The 19,935-nt window shown below is 51.3% G+C and overlaps 1 protein-coding gene across 1 annotated transcript in view; it reads right to left on the bottom strand.

Annotated features, from left to right (window-relative positions):
• Positions 1-18,544, bottom strand: part of LOC138355199 (F-box DNA helicase 1-like) — a 71,044-nt gene extending 52,500 nt beyond the window's left edge. The window contains exon 1 of the mRNA XM_069310053.1: positions 18,441-18,544. Coding sequence (XP_069166154.1) covers positions 18,441-18,544 — 104 coding nt within the window. The remainder of the gene's footprint in view (positions 1-18,440) is intronic.
• Between the last annotated feature and the right edge of the window lie 1,391 nt (positions 18,545-19,935).

The raw sequence follows: 19,935 nt of genomic DNA, 5'->3' as shown, positions 1-19,935 counted from the left end.
TCTCCTTCAGCGCCAGCTTCAACTTACAATTGATGCCATGTCGTCTTGGGCCACCGATCATGGCTTCAAGTTCTCTACTTCTAAGACTTGTGCCATGACTTTTACGCGGAAACGGGTCGTTCTTCGTCCCTCTTTGTCACTTTATGGTCATCCCCTTGAGTACAAAGTTTCCGCGAAGCTTTTGGGGTTATTCTTTGACACTCGTTTGTCCTGGTTTCCCCATATCTCTTACCTCCGTGTTGAGTGCTCTAAGGCCCTTGCCCTCCGTCAGGTATTGTCCCATACTTCTTGGGGTGCAGACAGGCGCACTCTCCTTGCTTTACATTCCTCTCTCGTCCTGTCTAAGCTCGATTATGGTTGCCCTGCTTACTCGTCTTCTTCTCCTTCTACTCTTTGCCGTCTTGATGCTATGCACCATAATGGGTTGCACCTCAGTTCTGATGCCTTTCGTTCGACTCCCGTCCTTAGCTTGTATGTTGACACTGGCTTCCTGTCTCTCCAGGACCGCCGTGATCGCTACTGTCTTCGCTATTTTGCGCGGTCCTTACAACATCCTTCCTCTCGCCTCTGTCGTGCTTTAACTTTTACCCCTCCTGCGGTTCCTGTTCCTCTTCACCACCTCCCTCTTTCTGTCCGGTTATCTCGCCTACAGGATTCTCTTTCCGTTCATATTTTTAATGTTTCTCCTCGTGTTGTTCCTTCTTTGCCCCAGTGGAGAGTCCCCCTTCCACAGTTTTGTACTTCCTTGACCCGTATCACTAAAGCTTTTACCCCTCATACGGTTCTAAAACGCCTTTTCCTTGAGCACTTTTCTTCTCACTCCCGCTCCGTTTCTGTCTTCACCGATGGGTCTAAGTCAGCGGATGGTGTTGGCTACTCTGTTGTTTTTCTTGATCGAACTTATATGTGTCGCTTACCTCCGGAGACTAGCATCTTTTTTGCCGGAGCTTTATGCTATTCTCAATGCTCTTCGTCTCCTGCTTTCTCGTTGTCAGTCTTCCTTTGTAGTTGTTGTTGACTCTCGTAGTGCCCTCATGGCTCTCGGGTCCTTTAATCCGGTTCATCCAGTAGTTGTCGAGATCCAGCATTGGCTGTTTCTTGTTCACAGTAAATTTAAGTCGGTTGAGTTTTGTTGGGTTCCCAGCCATATTGGTGTGTCTTTAAATGAGCGTGCGGATGCTGCTGCCAAGGAAGCTGTCCACTCTTGTCCTATCTCTCATAAAGGTATTCCATATTCCGACTTTTACCCGGTTATCCATTCATCCGTCCTTACCCGTTGGCAGGCTTCTTGGTTGTCTGTTACTGGTAACAAAGTACGTACTCTTAAATGTTGTGTTTCCTCGTGGCCGTCTTCCTTCCACCGTAACCTGCGATGGGAAACAGCTCTGGCGAGGTTGCGTATTGGCCATACTCGCTTAACCCATGGTCACTTGATGGAGCGCCGCCCTCCTCCTTATTGTCATAATTGCAATGTCCCTCTTACGGTCGTGCATGTCCTTCTTGAATGTCCTGACTTCCAGGACGAGCGTGCCTTGTTTTCCGACCGCCCCTCGCGGTCACCTGTTCCTCAATAGAATTCTTGGTGACTCTGATACTTTTGATATCGTTTGCCTTATGCGTTTTTGTTCTCGTATTGGTATCCTTTGTGATATTTAGCGCTCTCTGATTATTCCGCACATTTGATGGTGCTACATAGCCTTCCTGGTTTGGTGCCTTCTTTTGATAATTACTTATTTACTTCACACTCCTGCTCCATCTCCATCTTCACCGATGGGTCCAAGTCCGCGGACGGTGTGGGCTACTCCGTTGTTTTTCCTGACCACACTTACATATGTCGCCTTCTTTCAGAGACTAGTATCTTCACATCGGAGCATTCTGCTATTCTCCATGCTCTCCGTCTCCTGCTTTCTCCTTGTCAATCCTTCTTTGTGATTGTTTGTTGACTCTCGTAGTGCCCTCATGGCTCTCTTTTCCTTTAATTATGTCCATCCCATTGTTGTCGAGATTCCACATTGGCTGTTTCTTATCACTAGTAAATTTAAATCTGTGGAGTTTTGCTGGGTTCCCAGCCATGTTGGTGTTTCTTTTAATGAGCGTGCAGATGCTGCCGCTAGGGAGGCATCCGCTCTTGTCCCATTTCCCATAAAGGTATTCCTTTTTTCGACTTTTATCCGGCTATTCAATCCTCCGTCCTTGCCCGTTGGCAGGGTTGTTGGTAACAAACTGCGTACTCTTAAGCATTGTGTCTCCCCGTGGCCTTGTCTTGCCACTGTAACCGGAGGTTGGAACGGCTCTAGCGCGGTTGCATCTTGGCCATAGTCGCTTAACTCACTGTCACCTAATGGAGCGCCGCTCAGCTCCTTATTGTCCAAATTGCTTTGTCCCTCTTTCCGTCGTGCATATCCTTATTGAATGTCCTGACTTCCAGGACGAACGTGTGTCTAGCTTTCCAACCACCCCTAGTGGTAACTTGTTCCGCGATAGTATTCTTGGTAAATCGGATACTTTTGATATCGTTCCCCTTATGCGTTTTTGTTCTCGTATTGGCATCCTTGGTGATATTTAGGGCTCTCTGATTATTCTGCACATTTGATGGTGCTACATAGCCTTCCTAGTTTGGTGCCTTCTTTTTGATAATTACTTACTTCTGTATTGTTATTGCTTTCTGATGTGATGTCATATACTGGAAAGTCATATACTGTCGTGATGTCTTTCTGATGTCATATACTGGACGTAAAGACCACACCACACACATAAAACTTCACTTCAAAAAGCTGAGATTACAATTACTTTTTTGAACTTCGATACATTTGCTAATCCGCTCTTCCTTGCTAACAGGTCCTCTTTTGTGTTCTCGCTCGTGAATACTACATTTATTAAGCGGTCTCTGTCTTTCTTGTGCTGTCTATGCCTGAAAACCTTTTCAATATTAGGGACAGTCCTCTCCGTCCTTACCCCTCTAAGGATCTCATTAACTTCGTTTTTGTCCTTGTCTCTCCACTCCGTTGGACCAGTCCCTGTTTGCTCTTTAATGCCTACTATTATCACCGTTCTTTTTTCTCTATCAGTCGGCTAGGGCATCTAGCTGCTTCTTAAGAAGCAGCCACTTCCATGGTAACTTCCCTTACTCCAGAGAAATTTAGTTTTGTGTGTTTGTGTGTGTGTGTGTGTGTGTGTGTGTGTGTGTGTGTGTGTGTGTGTGTGTGTGTGCGTGCGTGCGTGCGTGCGTGCGTGCTCACCTAGTTTTACTCACCAACTAGGTGAGTATACCCCCTCCCCGCTCAGCTCGTTGTCGCCGTGTGGGGGCTTAGTGGGCGGCTGCCGGAGTGTGATGCTCCTTGGGACAGTCCTCTGTCCTTTTCTAGCTATGTGCTCCTGCTGCCGTCCTCTCCAATTCTGCTGGGCATCTTTTCCTTTTCCTTCTGTTTCGTTTTTCTCCCCCCTCTTCTCCTATCTGCTTGCCGTTTCCTACCGACCTTTTGCTCGTTCTGGTTCTTCGCTTGGACTTCTTCTATTTTGACGCCCGGGTGCTTGAGGAGGCATACTCATGCACCCGTAGAACTGCAGTACCCGACGTCGAGAGCGAGGGGAACCTTTTATTGTCAATCCCCACTTCGTCACTGAACCCGATCTCGACGGACTGTCGGTTTCTTAAGGTGGCGTTTGTGGGGCGTATACTCGCGACGCACCCCTAGGAGGCCCCGACAAGATCGGCGATAGCTTCTTGTTGGGTGTCCTGCCTCTAATTGTGGCTCCATGGTGGGTGTGGGGGCACATTCGTGAGTGAATTCTTTCTTTCGTCAAGATGATTACCCCTGCTTCGGCTTCTTCTGGTTTACCTTCTCAGGCTCGTGGGGTGGGCGACCAAGCCCCCGAGTTGGTCCGTATTGGAAGACCGGGCTCTGTAGCCTCCGCTGCATTGGGCCCCGACCTTGCTCCTCCTTTGGCCTCTCTGACTCCTTCCTCTGGCTCCCCTCCCTCCTCTGTGGTTGGGTCGAGCCCCAAGCCCCCAGTGGTGACTACCTCGTCCCCTGGCGCGGCTCCTTCTCTAGTTGTAACTACTGCGCCTTTTAACCCCTCTCTCTCTGGGGGTTCTCACCGCCGTCCTCGTCACGGCCGCCCTCGCTCGATTCCTTCCAGTTCTGCTACCTATCAAGCCTTGTTTGGTCCCGCTTCGTGGGCCAAATATTTTGATCTCCTCCCTCTTGATTCTGCGCCTCCTGACGATTTCTCCCTCCATCGACATCTCATTGATTCCGTGGATGCCTCCATTACTTTCAACCCCACTCGTCTCGGTACACGTGTCGTTGCTGCTCCTTCTCAGGATGCTGCTTCCCGCTTGGCTGCCTTATCCTGCCTTGGCGAGACCCCCGTTCGGGTCTCGAAGAACGTTCAGTTGAATGCCAGTGTTGGCACTATTTTGCTCCCGCCCCATGTTGCGACCGGTGTTCGGGACCTGCGCGACTGCCACGACGATATTCGACATATCCTCGCTGCCCAGGGCCATTCTATTCTCCAGGTGGACACGTTTACTCGTCCCCCTCGTGGTAGTCGCCGTCAACCCCTCCGGGTTGTGAAGATTACCTTTGATGGTAGGACCCTTCCACCCTCTGTCATTCTTGCTGGTGCCAGGTGCTCTGTCCAGGAGTACATTCCTTCTCCTCGGCTCTGCAACAAGTGCTGGAGGTTTGGGCATGGTGCCCTCCGCTGCTCCGGGACTGTCTCTCTCTGTCCTTTGTGTGGTGGCGAAGGTCACTCTAAGTCGGAGTGCGCTTCTCCCCAGGCTCGTTGCCTCAACTGCGGTGAGGCCCATCCTACCTTCTCCCGTGCGTGTGTCCATTACAAGCTTGAGGCAGCCGTCCTCAACTTGAAGCACCGGGAGCGTTTATCTTTTCCTGAGGCGAGGCGCCAGGTTCGCCGGCTCCCGCCTTATGCTAATATCTCTTATGCTCGCGTGTTGCGCTCTTCCTCTCCTCGTCCTTCCCGCCTTCCTCAGACTCACAACCGTTTCCGGGCCTTGGACCCTGATGCGCCCACTGCCCCCTCCTCTGTCCCTTTGGGTTCTCTCCCGTAGGATCCTCCTCCTGGTCCTCTGTCTGGGGTTCCCCTTCCTTCTACCCGGTCTGTCGTGTCTTCTGTGTCTTCTTCCTCGTCTCCCTCCGATCCTCCTTCCCATCCTCTTCCTCCATCTATCGGCTCTCCCCGCCGCCTGTCGGTGCGGGCGGATGTCCATCGCTCTCCTAACGGCCGTCGTGTGTGCTCTCGTTCGGCTTCTCCTGTTGAGACACTGGAATCCGTTGCCCGGTACGTAGTTGCTGGGACACCGGTCTCTTTAAGTCAGAAGCGTAAGCCTGGCTCCTCTCCTTCCTCTTCCCCGGCGGGTAAGAAGGCTTCGCTTTCTTCCTCAGCTCCTCCTCCTGGCTCTGTTGCTCATTCCCCTCCCGTTTCAGTGCTTGCGCCCCCTGTTCCTGCTATGGAGGTTTCTTTGGCCCCTGCTTCCCTTTCGGTTGCTGCTCTTGCTGGGGTGCGCTCCTCTCTACTCCCCCTCTTCCTGCTGCTGTCCTTGACTGCTCCTCTCCGTTGTCTCCTCCTCTTCCTCCTCCGGACCCTGCCCGCCCACCTCTGATCTGTTCTCCCGTTTCCTTCCCTCCGTTTTTTGCTCAGTTTACCCATGCCCCCTAACCCTGACTTTGCTGACCCTGATATTCTTTAACGTGCTCTGTTGGTCTTTCGCCTTTGTTTCTTCCTTGTTCTCTGTTTTTGTCCTTTCTCTTCTCGTCGTTGTCCATTCTTCAATGGAACGTTCGAGGTTATTACGCCAATTTCCTCGAACTCCAACTTCTGGTTTCGCGGTTTTCGCCCCTTTGTGTCTGTCTCCAGGAGCCAATGCTTGGTGCTCGTCCTGGTCGTTTTCGTGGCTATTCCTTTCTCTCCCCCCCCCAGCCATTGCTGGGGCTTCTAATTCTTCTGCTCTCTTGATTCGGGCTGATGTTCCCTTTGTTCCTTTACTTTTTCCTTCGCCTCTCCATTGTTCTGCTGCTCGTATCTTTGTGGGGAAATGGTACACAGTTTGTTCCATTTATCTCCCCCCGAGTGTCCCGCTCTCTCTTCCTGATTTGAAACACCTCCTAGACTCCTTGCCGGAGTCTGTGCTCCTGCTGGGTGACTTCAATTGTCGTCATTCTCTTTGGGGTGACGTTCTGACGAATACCCGGGGTCGCCTCCTTGAGCCGTTTCTCCTCTCTTCTTCCCTGTCTCTTCTGAATTCTGGTGAGCCCACTCATTTGGACTCTCGAACTCGCACCCTTTCTTGTCTTGATCTTTCTCTCTGCTCTTCTTCTCTTTACTTAGATTTCACGTGGCAGGTTCTTGATGACCTCCATGGAAGTGATCATTTCCCCATCCTTGTTTCCTTTTTCTCTTTTCGCCCTTCCCTCTCTTTCCCTAGGTGGCAGTTTGCTAAGGCGGACTGGACCCTATTTTCCCTCAGTGCTACTCTCTCTGACCTCTCCCTTCTGCCCCTCTCTCGCGCTCTCCTCCTTTTTCATGACACTGTCTTCGACGCTGCCCTCCGCTCTATTCCTCGCTCTTCCTCTCGGGGTCCACGGAAGTGCGTTCCCTGGTGGAATGCGGACTGTGCTCGGGCTGTCCGCTGTAAGCGTGCAGCCTGGAAGAAGCACCGCCGTAGGCAGACGACCGATTCTTTTCTTTTCTTTCGGAAAGCGAGTGCAGTGGCCCATAGGGCCATCCGTACGGCTAAACGTGAATGTTGGGCATCTTATGTCTCGACAATTACGTCCGAAACCCCTCTGGCCCAGATCTGGAAGCGTATCCGCAAGATAGCGGGTAAGTTCGTTCCCGATGTTTCACCGGTCCTTCACCTCCATGATACTCTTGTGGCGGACCCGTTGCAGGTCGCTTCCGAACTGGGTTCCCACTTTTCTTCTGTTAGCTCTGGTCTTCATCTTCCCCAATCTTTCCTTCTTCGTAAACCTGTCCTTGAGTCTCGTCCTTTAGATTTCTGCACTCATCTTCAGCTTCCCTATAATGATCCCTTCTCTCTCTCTCTCTGAACTTCGTTCTGCCCTGGCCCTCTGCGGTTCTACGGCGGCGGGCTCCGATGGTATTCATTATGAGATGCTTCGCCATCTCCCTCCGAGCACGTCTCAGTATTTACTGAGTCTGTATAATCGGATCTGGGAGTCGTCGTCAGTCCCTGAGGACTGGCTCGATGCCGTTGTCCTCCCTGTTCGCAAACCGGGGTCTCTGGGTACTTCCCCTAAGGACTTTCGCCCTATTGCTCTCACAAGTTGTGTCTGCAAACTCTTTGAACGTATGGTTAACGTTCGTCTGATGTGGTTCCTGGAACACCATCACCTCCTCTCCCCTTCTCAATTTGGTTTCCGCAAGTGCCGCAGCACGACAGATGTCCTGGTGAACTTGGAGGTCTATATTCGTACTGCTTTTGCTGCGAAGACCTCCGTTGTTGCCGTCCTTTTTGACCTAGAAAAGGCTTACAACACCACTTGGCGTTATCATATCCTATCTCAACTTCATTCTTTTGGCCTTCGTGGTCATCTCCCTCTCTTTCTCCGCAGCTTCCACTCTCGTCGTTCCTTTCGGGTGCGCCTTGGTACCGCTCACTCTCCCTCTTTTCAGCAATACGAAGGTGTGCCCCAGGGTAGTGTTCTGAGCACTACTCTTTTTCTGGTTGCCCTCAATGGTCTTCTTTCCTCTCTTCCTTCTGGTGTCTTCTCCGCTCTCTATGTCGATGATCTTACTCTTTGTTGTCAGGGTGATGATTCGCCTCTCCTTCAACGCCGGCTTCAACTTGCAATTGATGCCGTGTCGTCTTGGGCCACAGGTCATGGCTTCAAGTTCTCTACTTCTAAGACTTGTGCCATGACTTTTACGCGGAAACGGGTTGTTCTTCGTCCCTCTTTGTCACTTTATGGTCATCCCCTTGCATACAAAGATTCCGCGAAGCTTTTGGGGTTATTCCTTGACACTCGTTTGTCTTGGTCTCCCCATATCTCTTACCTCCGTGTTGAGTGCTCTAAGGCCCTTACCCTCCTTCGGGTCTTGTCCCATACTTCTTGGGGGGTAGATAGGCGCACTCTCCTTGCTTTACATTCCTCTCTCGTCCTGTCTAAGCTCGATTATGGTTGCCCTGCTTACTCGTCTGCTTCTCCTTCTACTCTTCGCCGTCTTGATGCTTTGCACCATACTGGGTTGCGCCTCAGTTCTGGTGCCTTTCGTTCGACTCCCGTCCTTAGCTTGTATGTTGACACTGGCTTCCTGTCTCTCCAGGACCGCCGTGATCGCTACTGTCTTCGCTATCTTGCGCGGTCCTTGCAACATCCTTCCTCTCGCCTCTGTCGTGCTTTAACTTTTACCCCTCCTGCGGTTCGTGTTCCTCTTCACCACCTCCCTCTTTCTGTCCGGTTATCTCGCCTACAGGATTCTCTTTCCGTTCGTATTTCTGATGTTTCTCCTCGCGCTGTTTCTTCTTTGCCCCCGTGGAGGGTCCCTCTTCCGCGGTTTTGTACATCCTTGACTCGTATCACTAAAGCTTTTACCCCTCCTACGGTTCTAAAACGCCTTTTCCTCGAGCACTTTTCTTCTCACTCCCGCTCCGTTTCTGTCTTCACCGATGGGTCTAAGTCAGCGGACGGTGTTGGCTGCTCTGTTGTTTTTCCTGATCGCACTTATATGTGTCGCTTGCCTCCGGAGACTAGCATCTTTACAGCGGAACTTTATGCTATTCTCTATGCTCTTCGTCTCCTGCTTTCTCGTTGTCAGTCTTCCTTTGTGGTTGTTGTTGACTCTCGTAGTGCCCTCATGGCTCTCGGGTGCTTTAATCCAGTTCATCCAGTAGTTGTCGAGATCCAGCATTGGCTGTTTCTCGTTCACAGTAAATTTAAGTCGGTTGAGTTTTGTTGGGTTCCCAGCCATATTGGCGTGTCTTTAAATGAGCGTGCGGATGCTGCCGCTAAGGAAGCTGTCCGCTCTTGTCCCATCTCTCGTAAAGGCATTCCGTATTCCGACTTTTACCCGGTTATCCATTCCTCAGTCCTTACCCGTTTGCAGGCTTCTTGGTTGTCTGTTACTGGTAACAAGCTACGTACTCTTAAATGTTGTGTTTCCTCGTGGCCGTCCTCCTTTTACCGTAACCGGCGGTGGGAAACAGCTCTGGCGAGGTTGCGTATTGGCCATACTCGCTTAACCCATGGTCACTTGATGGAGCGCCGCCCTGCTCCTTATTGTCCTAGTTGCATTGTCCCTCTTACGGTCGTGCATGTCCTTCTTGAATGTCCTGACTTCCAGGACGAGCGTGTGTCTTGCTTTCCGACCGCCCCTCGCGGTCACCTGTCCCTCGATAGAATTCTTGGTGACTCGGATACTTTTGATATCGTTCGCCTTATGCGTTTTTGTTCTCGTATTGGCATCCTTGGTGATATTTAGCGCCCTCTGATTATTTTGCGTATTTGATGGTGCTACATAGCCTTCCCGGTTTGGTGCCTTCTTTTGATAATTACTTACTTACTTGATATTCGCACTGAATGAGTCAGAATTAAGGGAAGTCAAAGTTGAAGCCTCCATAGGAATAAGTGACCACAGTGTACTGACTTTCGAGTACTTGGTGGAGGTAGGGATAACATATCCAAGGATAGGATCAGAGGGAAAAAGACTAAATTACCGAAGAGGAAAATATGACGAGATGAACTTCCTCAGGGGAATACCAAGGAAAACAGAACTTAGAGACAAGAATGTGCAGGACATGATGGATTTTGTCACCCAGAAGTGCCAGGAAGCTGCTGACAGGTTTATCCCCGTCCAAAAGGAGAAAAACGAAAACCAACAGAAAAAACCATGGTTCAACCAGGAATGGAATGTAGCGAAACAACTGAGTAAAAGAACATGGAGAAACTACAAGAATAACAGAACACCAGAGAGCAGGGAGAGATACCAGAGGGCCAGAAATGAATACCTCAGAGTAAGGAGGGACGCAGAGAGAGTGAGTTTGAAAATGACATAGCGAGTAAACCCAAGACCAAACCAAAGCTGCTCCACAGCCACATCAGGAGGAAAACAGCAGTGATGGAACAAGTGATGAAACTGAGAAAGGGGAGAACAGATACACAGAGAACGACAAGGTGGTGTGTGAAGAAATCGACAAGAGATTCCATGAGGTCTTCACAATAGAACAAGGAGAAGCCTCTGCACTAAATGAGGAGGAGACAAACCAAGCAACCTTGGAGGAATTTGACCATCCAGTGATGAGGTCAAAAGGTGTCTGCTGGAGCTGTATGTGACAAAGGCTGTTTGTCCTGACAGAATCTCCCCATGGATACTAAAGGAAGGTGCAGAAACACTAAGTGTGCCACTCTCTATGGTGTGTAACAGGTCATTGGAAACTGGAGACTTAACAGAAAGTTGGAAAAGAGCTATCGCAGTCCCAATATACAAGAAGGGTGACATACAAGAGGCACCTAAATTACAGGCCAGTGTCCTTAACTTGAATACCATGCAAGGTGATGAAGAAGATCATGAGAAAACACCTAAAAACACATCTGGAGAGAAGGAATTTCGTGACAACCCATCAACATGAGTTTAGGGAGGGTAAATCTTGCCTTACAGGCTTAGTAGAATTCTATGATCAGGTGACAAAGACTAAGTAAGAAAGAGAAGGATGGGCGGACTACTTTTTTTTGGATTGTCAGAAAGCCTTTGACACAGTACCCCATAAAAGACTGATGCATAAACTGGAGAAACAGGCAGGAGTAACTGGTAGGGCGCTCCAGTGGATAAGGGAGTACCTAAGCAATAGGAAGCAGAGAGTTGCAGTGAGAGGTGAAACCTCAGATTGGCGTGAAGTCACCAGTGGAGTCCCACAGGGCTCTGTACTCGGATCTATCCTGTTTCTGATGTACGTAAATGATGTAACACGGGGGGGGGGGGGGGGGGTTCTTGAGTTCTCTTCTCCCCCTTTCTCTATCTACCCGTATTTTAACTTTGTTCTCTCTACCCCAAAACTTTCACTTGAGCCGACCCCACGCCACGTGGTCTTAAGACGATTGACCCCATCCCCGCTCAGCTCGTTGTCGCCGTGTGGGGGCTTCGTGGGCGGCTGCCGGAGTGTGATGCTCCTTAGGACAGTCCTCTGTCCTTTTCTAGCCTTGTGCTCCTGCTGCCGTCCTCTCCAATTCTGCTGGGCACCTTTTCCTTTTCCTTCTGTTTCGTTTTTCTCCCCCCTCTTCTCCTATCTGCTTGCCGTTTCCTGCCGACCTTTTGCTCGTTCTGGTTCTTCCATGGTCTTCTTCTATTTTGACGCCCGGGTGCTTGAGGAGGCATACTCATGCACCCGTAGAACTGCAGTACCCGACGTCGAGAGCGAGGGGACCCTTTTATTGTCAATCCCCACTTCGTCAGTGAACCCGATCTCGACGGACTGTCGGTTTCTAAAGGTGGCGTTTGTGGGGCGTATACTCACGACGCACCCCTAGGAGGCCCCGACAAGATCGGCGATAGCTTCTTGTTGGGTGTCCTGCCTATAATTGTGGCTCCATGGTGGGTGTGGGGGCACATTCGTGAGTGAATTCTTCTTTTCGTCAAGATGATAACCCCTGTTTCGGCTGCTTCTGGCTTACCTTCTCAGGCTCGTGGGGTGGGCGACCAAGCCCCCGAGTCGGTCCGTATTGGAAGACCGGGCTCTGTAGCCTCCGCTGCATTGGGCCCCGACCTTGCTCCTCCTTTGGCCTCTCTGACTCCTTCCCCTGGCTCCCCTCCCTCCTCTGTGGTTGGGTCGAGCCCCAAGCCCCCAGTGGTGACTACCTCGTCCCCTGGCGCGGCTCCTTCTCTAGTTGTAACTACTGCGCCTTTTAACCCCTCTCTCTCTGGGGGTTCTCACCGCCGTCCTCGTCACGGCCGCCCTCGCTCGATTCCTTCCAGTTCTGCTACCTATCAAGCCTTGTTTGGTCCCGCTTCGTGGGCCAAATATTTTGATCTCCTCCCTCTTGATTCTGCGCCTCCTGACGATTTCTCCCTTCATCGACATCTCATTGATTCCGTGGATGCCTCCATTACTTTCAACCCCACTCGTCTCGGTACACGTGTCGTTGCTGCTCCTTCTCAGGATGCTGCTTCCCGCTTGGCTGCCTTATCCTGCCTTGGCGAGACCCCCGTTCGGGTCTCGAAGAACGCTCAGTTGAATGCCAGTGTTGGCACTATTTTGCTCCCGCCCCATGTTGCAACCGGTGTTCGTGACCTGCGCGACTGCCACGACGATATTCGACATATCCTCGCTGCCCAGGGCCATTCTATTCTCCAGGTGGACACGTATACTCGTCCCCCCTCGTTGTGGTCGCCGTCAACCCCTCCGGGTTGTGAAGATTACCTTTGATGGTCGGACCCTTCCACCCTCTGTCATTCTTGCTGGTGCCAGGTGCTCTGTCCAGGAGTACATTCCTTCCCCTCGGCTCTGCAACAAGTGCTGGAGGTTTGGGCATGGTGCCCTCCGCTGCTCCGGGACTGTCTCTCTCTGTCCTTTGTGTGGTGGCGAAGGACACTCTAAGTCGGAGTGCACTTCTCCCCAGGCTCGTTGCCTCAACTGCGGTGAGGCCCATCCTACCTTCTCCCGTGCGTGTGTCCATTACAAGCTTGAGGCAGCCGTCCTCAACTTGAAGCACCGGGAGCGTTTATCTTTTCCTGAGGCGAGGCGCCAGGTTCGCCGGCTCCCGCCTTATGCTAATATCTCTTATGCTCGCGTGTTGCGCTCTTCCTCTCCTCGTCCTTCCCGCCTTCCTCAGACTCACAACCGTTTCCGGGCCTTGGACCCTGATGCGCCCACTGCCCCCTCCTCTGTTCCTTTGGGTTCTCTCCCGAAGGATCCTCCTCCTGGTCCTCTGTCTGGGGTTCCCCTTCCTTCTACCCGGTCTGTCGTGTCTTCTGTGTCTTCTTCCTCGTCCCCCTCCGATCCTCCTTCCCATCCTCTTCCTCCATCTATCGGCTCTCCCCACCGCCTGTCGGTTTCGGGCGGATGTCCATCGCTCTCCTAACGGCCGTCGTGTGTGTTCTCGTTCGGCTTCTCCTGTTGAGACACTGGAATCCGTTGCCCGGTACGTAGTTGCTGGGACACCGGTCTCTTTAAGTCAGAAGCGTAAGCCTGGCTCCTCTCCTTCCTCTTCCCCGGCAGGTAAGAAGGCTTCGCTTTCTTCCTCAGCTCCTCCTTCTGGCTCTGTTGCTCCTTCCCCTCCCGTTTCAGTGCTTGCGCCCCCTGTTCCTGCTATGGAGGTTTCTTTGGCCCCTGCTTCCCTTTCGGTTGCTGCTCTTGCTGGGGTGCGCTCCCCTCTTTCTACTCCCCCTCCTCCTGCTGCTGTCCTTGCCGGCTCCTCTCCGTTGTCTCCTCCTCTTCCTCCTCCTGCTCCGGACCCTGCCCGCCCACCTCTGATCTGTTCTCCCGTTTCCTTCCCTCCGTCTTTGCTCAGTTTACCCATGCCCCCTAACCCTGATTTTGCTGACCCTGATCCCGACCCTGATATTCTTTAACGTGCTCTGTTGCTCTTTCGCCTTTGTTTCTTCCTTGTTCTCTGTTTTTGTCCTTTCTCTTCTCGTCGTTGTCCATTCTTCAATGGAACGTTCGAGGTTATTACGCCAATTTCCTCGAACTCCAACTTCTGATTTCGCGGTTTTCGCCCCTTTGTGTCTGTCTCCAGGAGCCAATGCTTGGTGCTCGTCCTGGTCGTTTTCGTGGCTATTCCTTTCTCTCCCCCACCCCAGCCATTGCTGGGGCTTCTAATTCTTCTGCTCTCTTGATTTGGGCTGATGTTCCCTTTGTTCCTTTACTTTTTCCTTCGCCTCTCCATTGTTCTGCTGCTCGTATCTTTGTGGGGAAATGGTACACAGTTTGTTCCATTTATCCCCCCCCGAGTGTCCCGCTCTCTCTTCCTGATTTGAAACACCTCCTGGACTCCTTGCCGGAGCCTGTGCTCCTGCTGGGTGACTTCAATTGTCGTCATTCTCTTTGGGGTGACGTTCTGACGAATACCCGGGGTCGCCTCCTTGAGCCGTTTCTCCTCTCTTCTTCCCTGTCTCTTCTGAATTCTGGTGAGCCCACTCGTTTGGAATCTCGGACTCGCACCCTTTCTTGTCTTTATCTTTCTCTCTGCTCTTCTTCTCTTTACTTAGATTTCACGTGGCAGGTTCTTGATGACCTCCATGGTAGTGATCATTTCCCCATCCTTGTTTCCTTTTTCTCTTTTCGCCCTTCCCTCTCTTTCCCTAGGTGGCAGTTTGCTAAGGCAGACTGGACCCTATTTACCCTCAGTGCTGCTCTCTCTGACCTCTCCCTTCTGCCTCTCTCTCGCGCTCTCCTCCTTTTTCATGACACTGTCTTCAACGCTGCCCTCCGCTCTATTCCTCGCTCTTCCTCTCGGGGTCCACGGAAGTGCGTTCCCTGGTGGAATGCGGACTGTGCTCGGGCTGTCCGCTGTAAGCGTGCAGCCTGGAAGAGGCACCGCCGTAGGCAGACGACTGATTCTTTTCTTTTCTTTCGGAAAGCGAGTGCGGTGGCCCGTAGGGCCATCCGTACGGCTAAACGTGAATGTTGGGCATCTTATGTCTCAACAATTACGTCCGAGACCCCTCTGGCCCAGATCTGGAAGCGTATCCGCAAGATAGCGGGTAAGTTCGTTCCCGATGTTTCACCGGTCCTTCACCTCCATGATACTCTTGTGGCGGACCCGTTGCAGGTCGCTTCCGAACTGGGTTCCCACTTTTCTTCTGTTAGCTCTGGTCTTCATCTTCCCCAATCTTTCCTTCTTCGTAAACCTGTCCTTGAGTCTCGTCCTTTAGATTTCTGCACTCATCTTCAGCTTCCCTATAATGATCCCTTCTCTCTCTCTGAACTTCGTTCTGCCCTGGCCCTCTGCGGTTCTACGGCGGCGGGCTCCGATGGTATTCATTATGAGATGCTTCGCCATCTCCCTCCGAGCACGTCTCAGTATTTACTGAGTCTGTATAATCGGATCTGGGAGTCGTCGTCAGTTCCTGAGGACTGGCTCGATGCCGTTGTCCTCCCTGTTCGCAAACCGGGGTCTCTGGGTACTTCCCCTAAGGACTTTCGCCCTAGTGCTCTCACAAGTTGTGTCTGCAAACTCTTTGAACGTATGGTTAACGTTCGTCTGATGTGGTTCCTGGAACACCATCACCTCCTCTCCCCTTCTCAATTTGGTTTCCGCAAGTGCCGCAGCACAACAGATGTCCTGGTGAACTTGGAGGTCTATATTCGTACTGCTTTTGCTGCGAAGGCCTCCGTTGTTGCCGTCCTTTTTGACCTAGAAAAGGCTTACGTCACCACTTGGCGTTATCATATCCTATCTCAACTTCATTCTTTTGGCCTTCGTGGTCATCTCCCTCTCTTTCTCCGCAGCTTCCTCTCTCGTCGTTCCTTTCGGGTGCGCCTTGGTACCGTTCTCTCTCCCTCTTTTCAGCAATACGAAGGTGTGCCCCAGGGTAGTGTTCTGAGCACTACTCTTTTTCTTGTTGCCCTCAATGGTCTTCTTTCCTCTCTTCCTTCCGGTGTCTTCTCCGCTCTCTATGTCGTTGATCTTACCCTTTGTTGTCAGGGTGATGATTTGCCTCTCCTTCAACGCCGGCTTCAACTTGCAATTGATGCCGTGTCGTCTTGGGCCACAGGTCATGGCTTCAAGTTCTCTACTTCTAAGACTTGTGCCATGACTTTTACGCGGAAACGGGTTGTTCTTCGTCCCTCTTTGTCACTTTATGGTCATCCCCTTGAATACAAAGATTCCGCGAAGCTTTTGGGGTTATTCCTTGACACTCGTTTGTCTTGGTCTCCCCATATCTCTTACCTCCGTGTTGAGTGCTCTAAGGCCCTTACCCTCCTTCGGGTCTTGTCCCATACTTCTTGGGGGGCAGATAGGCGCACTCTCCTTGCTTTACATTCCTCTCTCGTCCTGTCTAAGCTCGATTATGGTTGCCCTGCTTACTCGTCTGCTTCTCCTTCTACTCTTCGCCGTCTTGATGCTTTGCACCATACTGGGTTGCGCCTCAGTTCTGGTGCCTTTCGTTCGACTCCCATCCTTAGCTTATATGTTGACACTGGCTTCCTGTCTCTCCAGGACCGCCGTGATCGTTACTGTCTTCGCTATCTTGCGCGGTCCTTGCAACATCCTTCCTCTCGCCTCTGTCGTGCTTTAACTTTTACCCCTACTGCGGTTCCCGTTCCTCTTCACCACCTCCCTCTTTCTGTCCGGTTATCTCGCCTACAGGATTCTCTCTCCGTTCGTATTTCTGATGTTTCTCCTCGTGTTGTTCCTTCTTTGCCCCCGTGGAGGGTCCCTCTTCCGCGGTTTTGTACTTCCTTGACCCGTATCACTAAAGCTTTTACCCCTCCTACGGTTCTAAAACGCCTTTTCCTCGAGCACTTTTCTTCTCACTCCCACTCCGTTTCTGTCTTCACCGATGGGTCTAAGTCAGCGGACGGTGTTGGCTACTCTGTTGTTTTTCCTGATCGCACTTATATGTGTCGCTTGCCTCCGGAGACTAGCATCTTTACAGCGGAACTTTATGCTATTCTCTATGCTCTTTGTCTCCTGCTTTCTCGTTGTCAGTCTTCCTTTGTGGTTGTTGTTGACTCTCGTAGTGCCCTCATGGCTCTCGGGTCCTTTAATCCGGTACATCCAGTAGTTGTCGAGATCCAGCATTGGCTGTTTCTCGTTCACAGTAAATTTAAGTCGGTTGAGTTTTGTTGGGTTCCCAGCCATATTGGTGTGTCTTTAAATGAGCGTGCGGATGCTGCCGCTAAGGAAGCTGTCCGCTCTTGTCCCATCTCTCGTAAAGGCATTCCGTATTCCGACTTTTACCCGGTTATCCATTCCTCAGTCCTTACCCGTTGGCAGGCTTCTTGGTTGTCTGTTACTGGTACCAAGCTACGTACTCTTAAATGTTGTGTTTCCTCGTGGCCGTCCTCCTTCCACCGTAACCGGCGGTGGGAAACAGCTCTGGTGAGGTTGCGTATTGGCCATACTCGCTTAACCCATGGTCACTTGATGGAGCGCCGCCCTGCTCCTTATTGTCCTAGTTGTATTGTCCCTCTTACGGTCGTGCATGTCCTTCTTGAATGTCCTGACTTCCAGGACGAGCGTGTGTCTTGCTTTCCGACCGCCCCTCGCGGTCACCTGTCCCTCGATAGAATTCTTGGTGACTCGGATACTTTTGATATCGTTCGCCTTATGCGTTTTTGTTCTCGTATTGGCATCCTTGGTGATATTTAGCGCCCTCTGATTATTTTGCGTATTTGATGGTGCTACATAGCCTTCCCGGTTTGGTGCCTTCTTTTGATAATTACTTACTTACTTACGCACGGCACACGGAAAGATAGCAAGATGTAGGCGTGACTTTAGTAACGTTGCCGGCGGTATTTCCCGATGCTTGGCCTAGCACGGGAAACACGTCGTCAGGGAGCAACGTCCTAGGTAAGAATGTCTTTCCCGCCAACACTATGCCCGGGGGTACCATGCGGTACCCCTCAGCGTCTTGGCCAATCACGGTTCAGCATTTCTGAGGCCCAGGAGCCTTAGCCAATCCCGCACCTGCCCCATGACGCTACCCCCTCTCTCACGAGGTGGACACGTGATAGGGGGGGTGGTCTACGGCCGTTAACCCCCCATACCTCCCTCTCTACACTTGACTTGTACAAAAATTTCCCTAAAATCAACTCCCTCCTGTAATTTCCTTCACAGACCTGATACAGCGATCAGAATGACATCAATGGCTAGCAAATGTCATTGGCTGTCCAAGACACCCAACACGGCTGTGGAAAAGTTATATTCAGAAAGTTGAATCACGGTGCACATCACTGGTGCACTATGCAATTTCGTACTTAATTCAGTGCACGAGAGAGCAGGGAAAATATGTCCCCTGACATCAAGTACATGAGAATGGAAACAATGAATTGGAACATAATAAAAATGCAAATTACTAGCTAAATGGTTTATTCAAAAAACTAAAACAAAATCTAAATAAATGGCACTCCCTGTCAATTAACACTCCCTGACTTTACATTTGAGGCAATGAGTTGGCTTATTCCCTATCTAAAACCTCTGAGCAACTTTACCTTGGGCGACCAGCTAGCTGTTGGTGCTGTCTTGGGGCCGTTGATGGAGGCCACCTGCCCGAATTGCTCCTCAAACCACACTGTCCTCCTTCTGATGCTCCTCTCTCCAGGAGCCCAGAGAAGGGTATTGTTCCGCTTAGTTTACCAAGTTACTTAGCAACGCTTAAGTTTAACAACTAACCTCTGTTGCACTGAATGATCCAGATTGGTTGAATTATTTTAACTGAAGTTAAATTACACAAGCATCTTAAGGAAGAGCTATTCCCGATCACAAAATGGCTATTTGACCTTTGAGAATTACCGAATGTGGAACCTCTGCTGACCTGTGACCACCAGGTCGACGAGGTCACTCCGTGCTACAGCATAGTCCTGGCTTGTGACGTCACTGATGGTGACTTGACTCATTCTCCTAATAATTAGAATACTCTTGATATTATAACCAGGAATATTATACAATACAATTTTAATACAAAATGAATGAAGGCTAATTTCTCTAAAATACTGAATACTATAGAATGATTCATTATACGAAAGTTGTGAACAAAGGCGCCAGTTATTTTCACCGTCAATCCCCCCAGGTCACCACGTGGGTCCAGCTTCCCATTCTCCCATGTGTAGATAAACATTCTGGATAATTCTTACAACAAACCTAGTTTGTTACAATGATCTCCCAGAGGGCATAAACTCATTCAGTTATTTTCACCGCCCCCCCTCCCCGCTCAGCTCGTTGTTGCCGTGAGGGGGGCTTAGTGGGCGGCTGCCGGAGTGTGATGCTCCTTGGGATAGTCCTCTGTCCTTTTCTAGCCTTGTGCTCCTGCTGCCGTCCTCTCCAATTATGCTGAGCACCTTTTCCTTTTCCTTCTGTTTCGTTTTTCTTCCCCCTCTTCTCCTATCTGCTTGCCGTTTCCTGCCGGCCTTTTGCTTGTTCTGGTTCTTCCCTTGGACTTCTTCTATTTTGACGCCCGGGTGCTTGAGGAGGCATACTCTTGCACCCGTAGAACTGTAGTACCCGACGTCGAGAGCGAGGGGACCCTTTTATTGTCAATCCCCCTTTCATCACTGAACCCGATCTCGACGGACTGTCGGTTTCTTAAGGTGGCGTTTGTGGGGCGTATACTCACGACGCACCCCTAGGAGGCCCCGGCATGATCGGCGATAGCTTCTTGTTGGGTGTCCTGCCTCTAATTGTGGCTCCATGGTGGGTGTGGGGGCACATTCGTGAATGAATATTCCTTTTCGTAGTGATGATAACCCCTGTTTCAACTGTTTCTGCTTTACCTTCTCAGGCTCGTGGGGTGGGCGACCAAGCCCCCGAGTCGGTCCGTGTTGGAAGACCGGGCTCTGTAGCCTCTGCTGCATTGGGCCCCGACCTTGCTCCTCCTTTGGCCTCTCTGACTCCTTCCCCTGGCTCCCCTCCCTCCTCTGTGGTTGGGTCTAGCCCCAAGCCCCCAGTGGTGACTACCTTGTCCCCTGGCGCGGTTCCATCTCTAGTTGTAACTACTGCGCCTTTTAACCCCTCTCTCTCTGGGGGTTCTCACCGCCGTCCTCGTCACGGCCGCCCTCGCTCGATTCCTTCCAGTTGAAGGAATGCTAGCACAGCCGCCAGCAGGAGGTGCTGGCGGCTGTGAAGGTGACCGCATGAGGTGGTGGCGGCGGCTGTGAAGGTGACAGCAGGAGGTGGTGGCGGCGGCTGTGAAGGTGACAGCAGTAGGAGGTGGCGGCTGTGAAGGTGACAGCAGAAGGTGGTGGCGTTGGTGAAGGTGACAGCAGGAGCTAGGTGGTGGCGGTGTTGAAGG

Source organism: Procambarus clarkii, chromosome 66 (assembly GCF_040958095.1).
Source record: "Procambarus clarkii isolate CNS0578487 chromosome 66, FALCON_Pclarkii_2.0, whole genome shotgun sequence".
Taxonomy (NCBI): domain Eukaryota; kingdom Metazoa; phylum Arthropoda; class Malacostraca; order Decapoda; family Cambaridae; genus Procambarus; species Procambarus clarkii.
The sequence above is the reverse complement of the archived record's forward strand: the minus strand, read 5'-3'. Positions and strand labels throughout refer to the sequence as shown.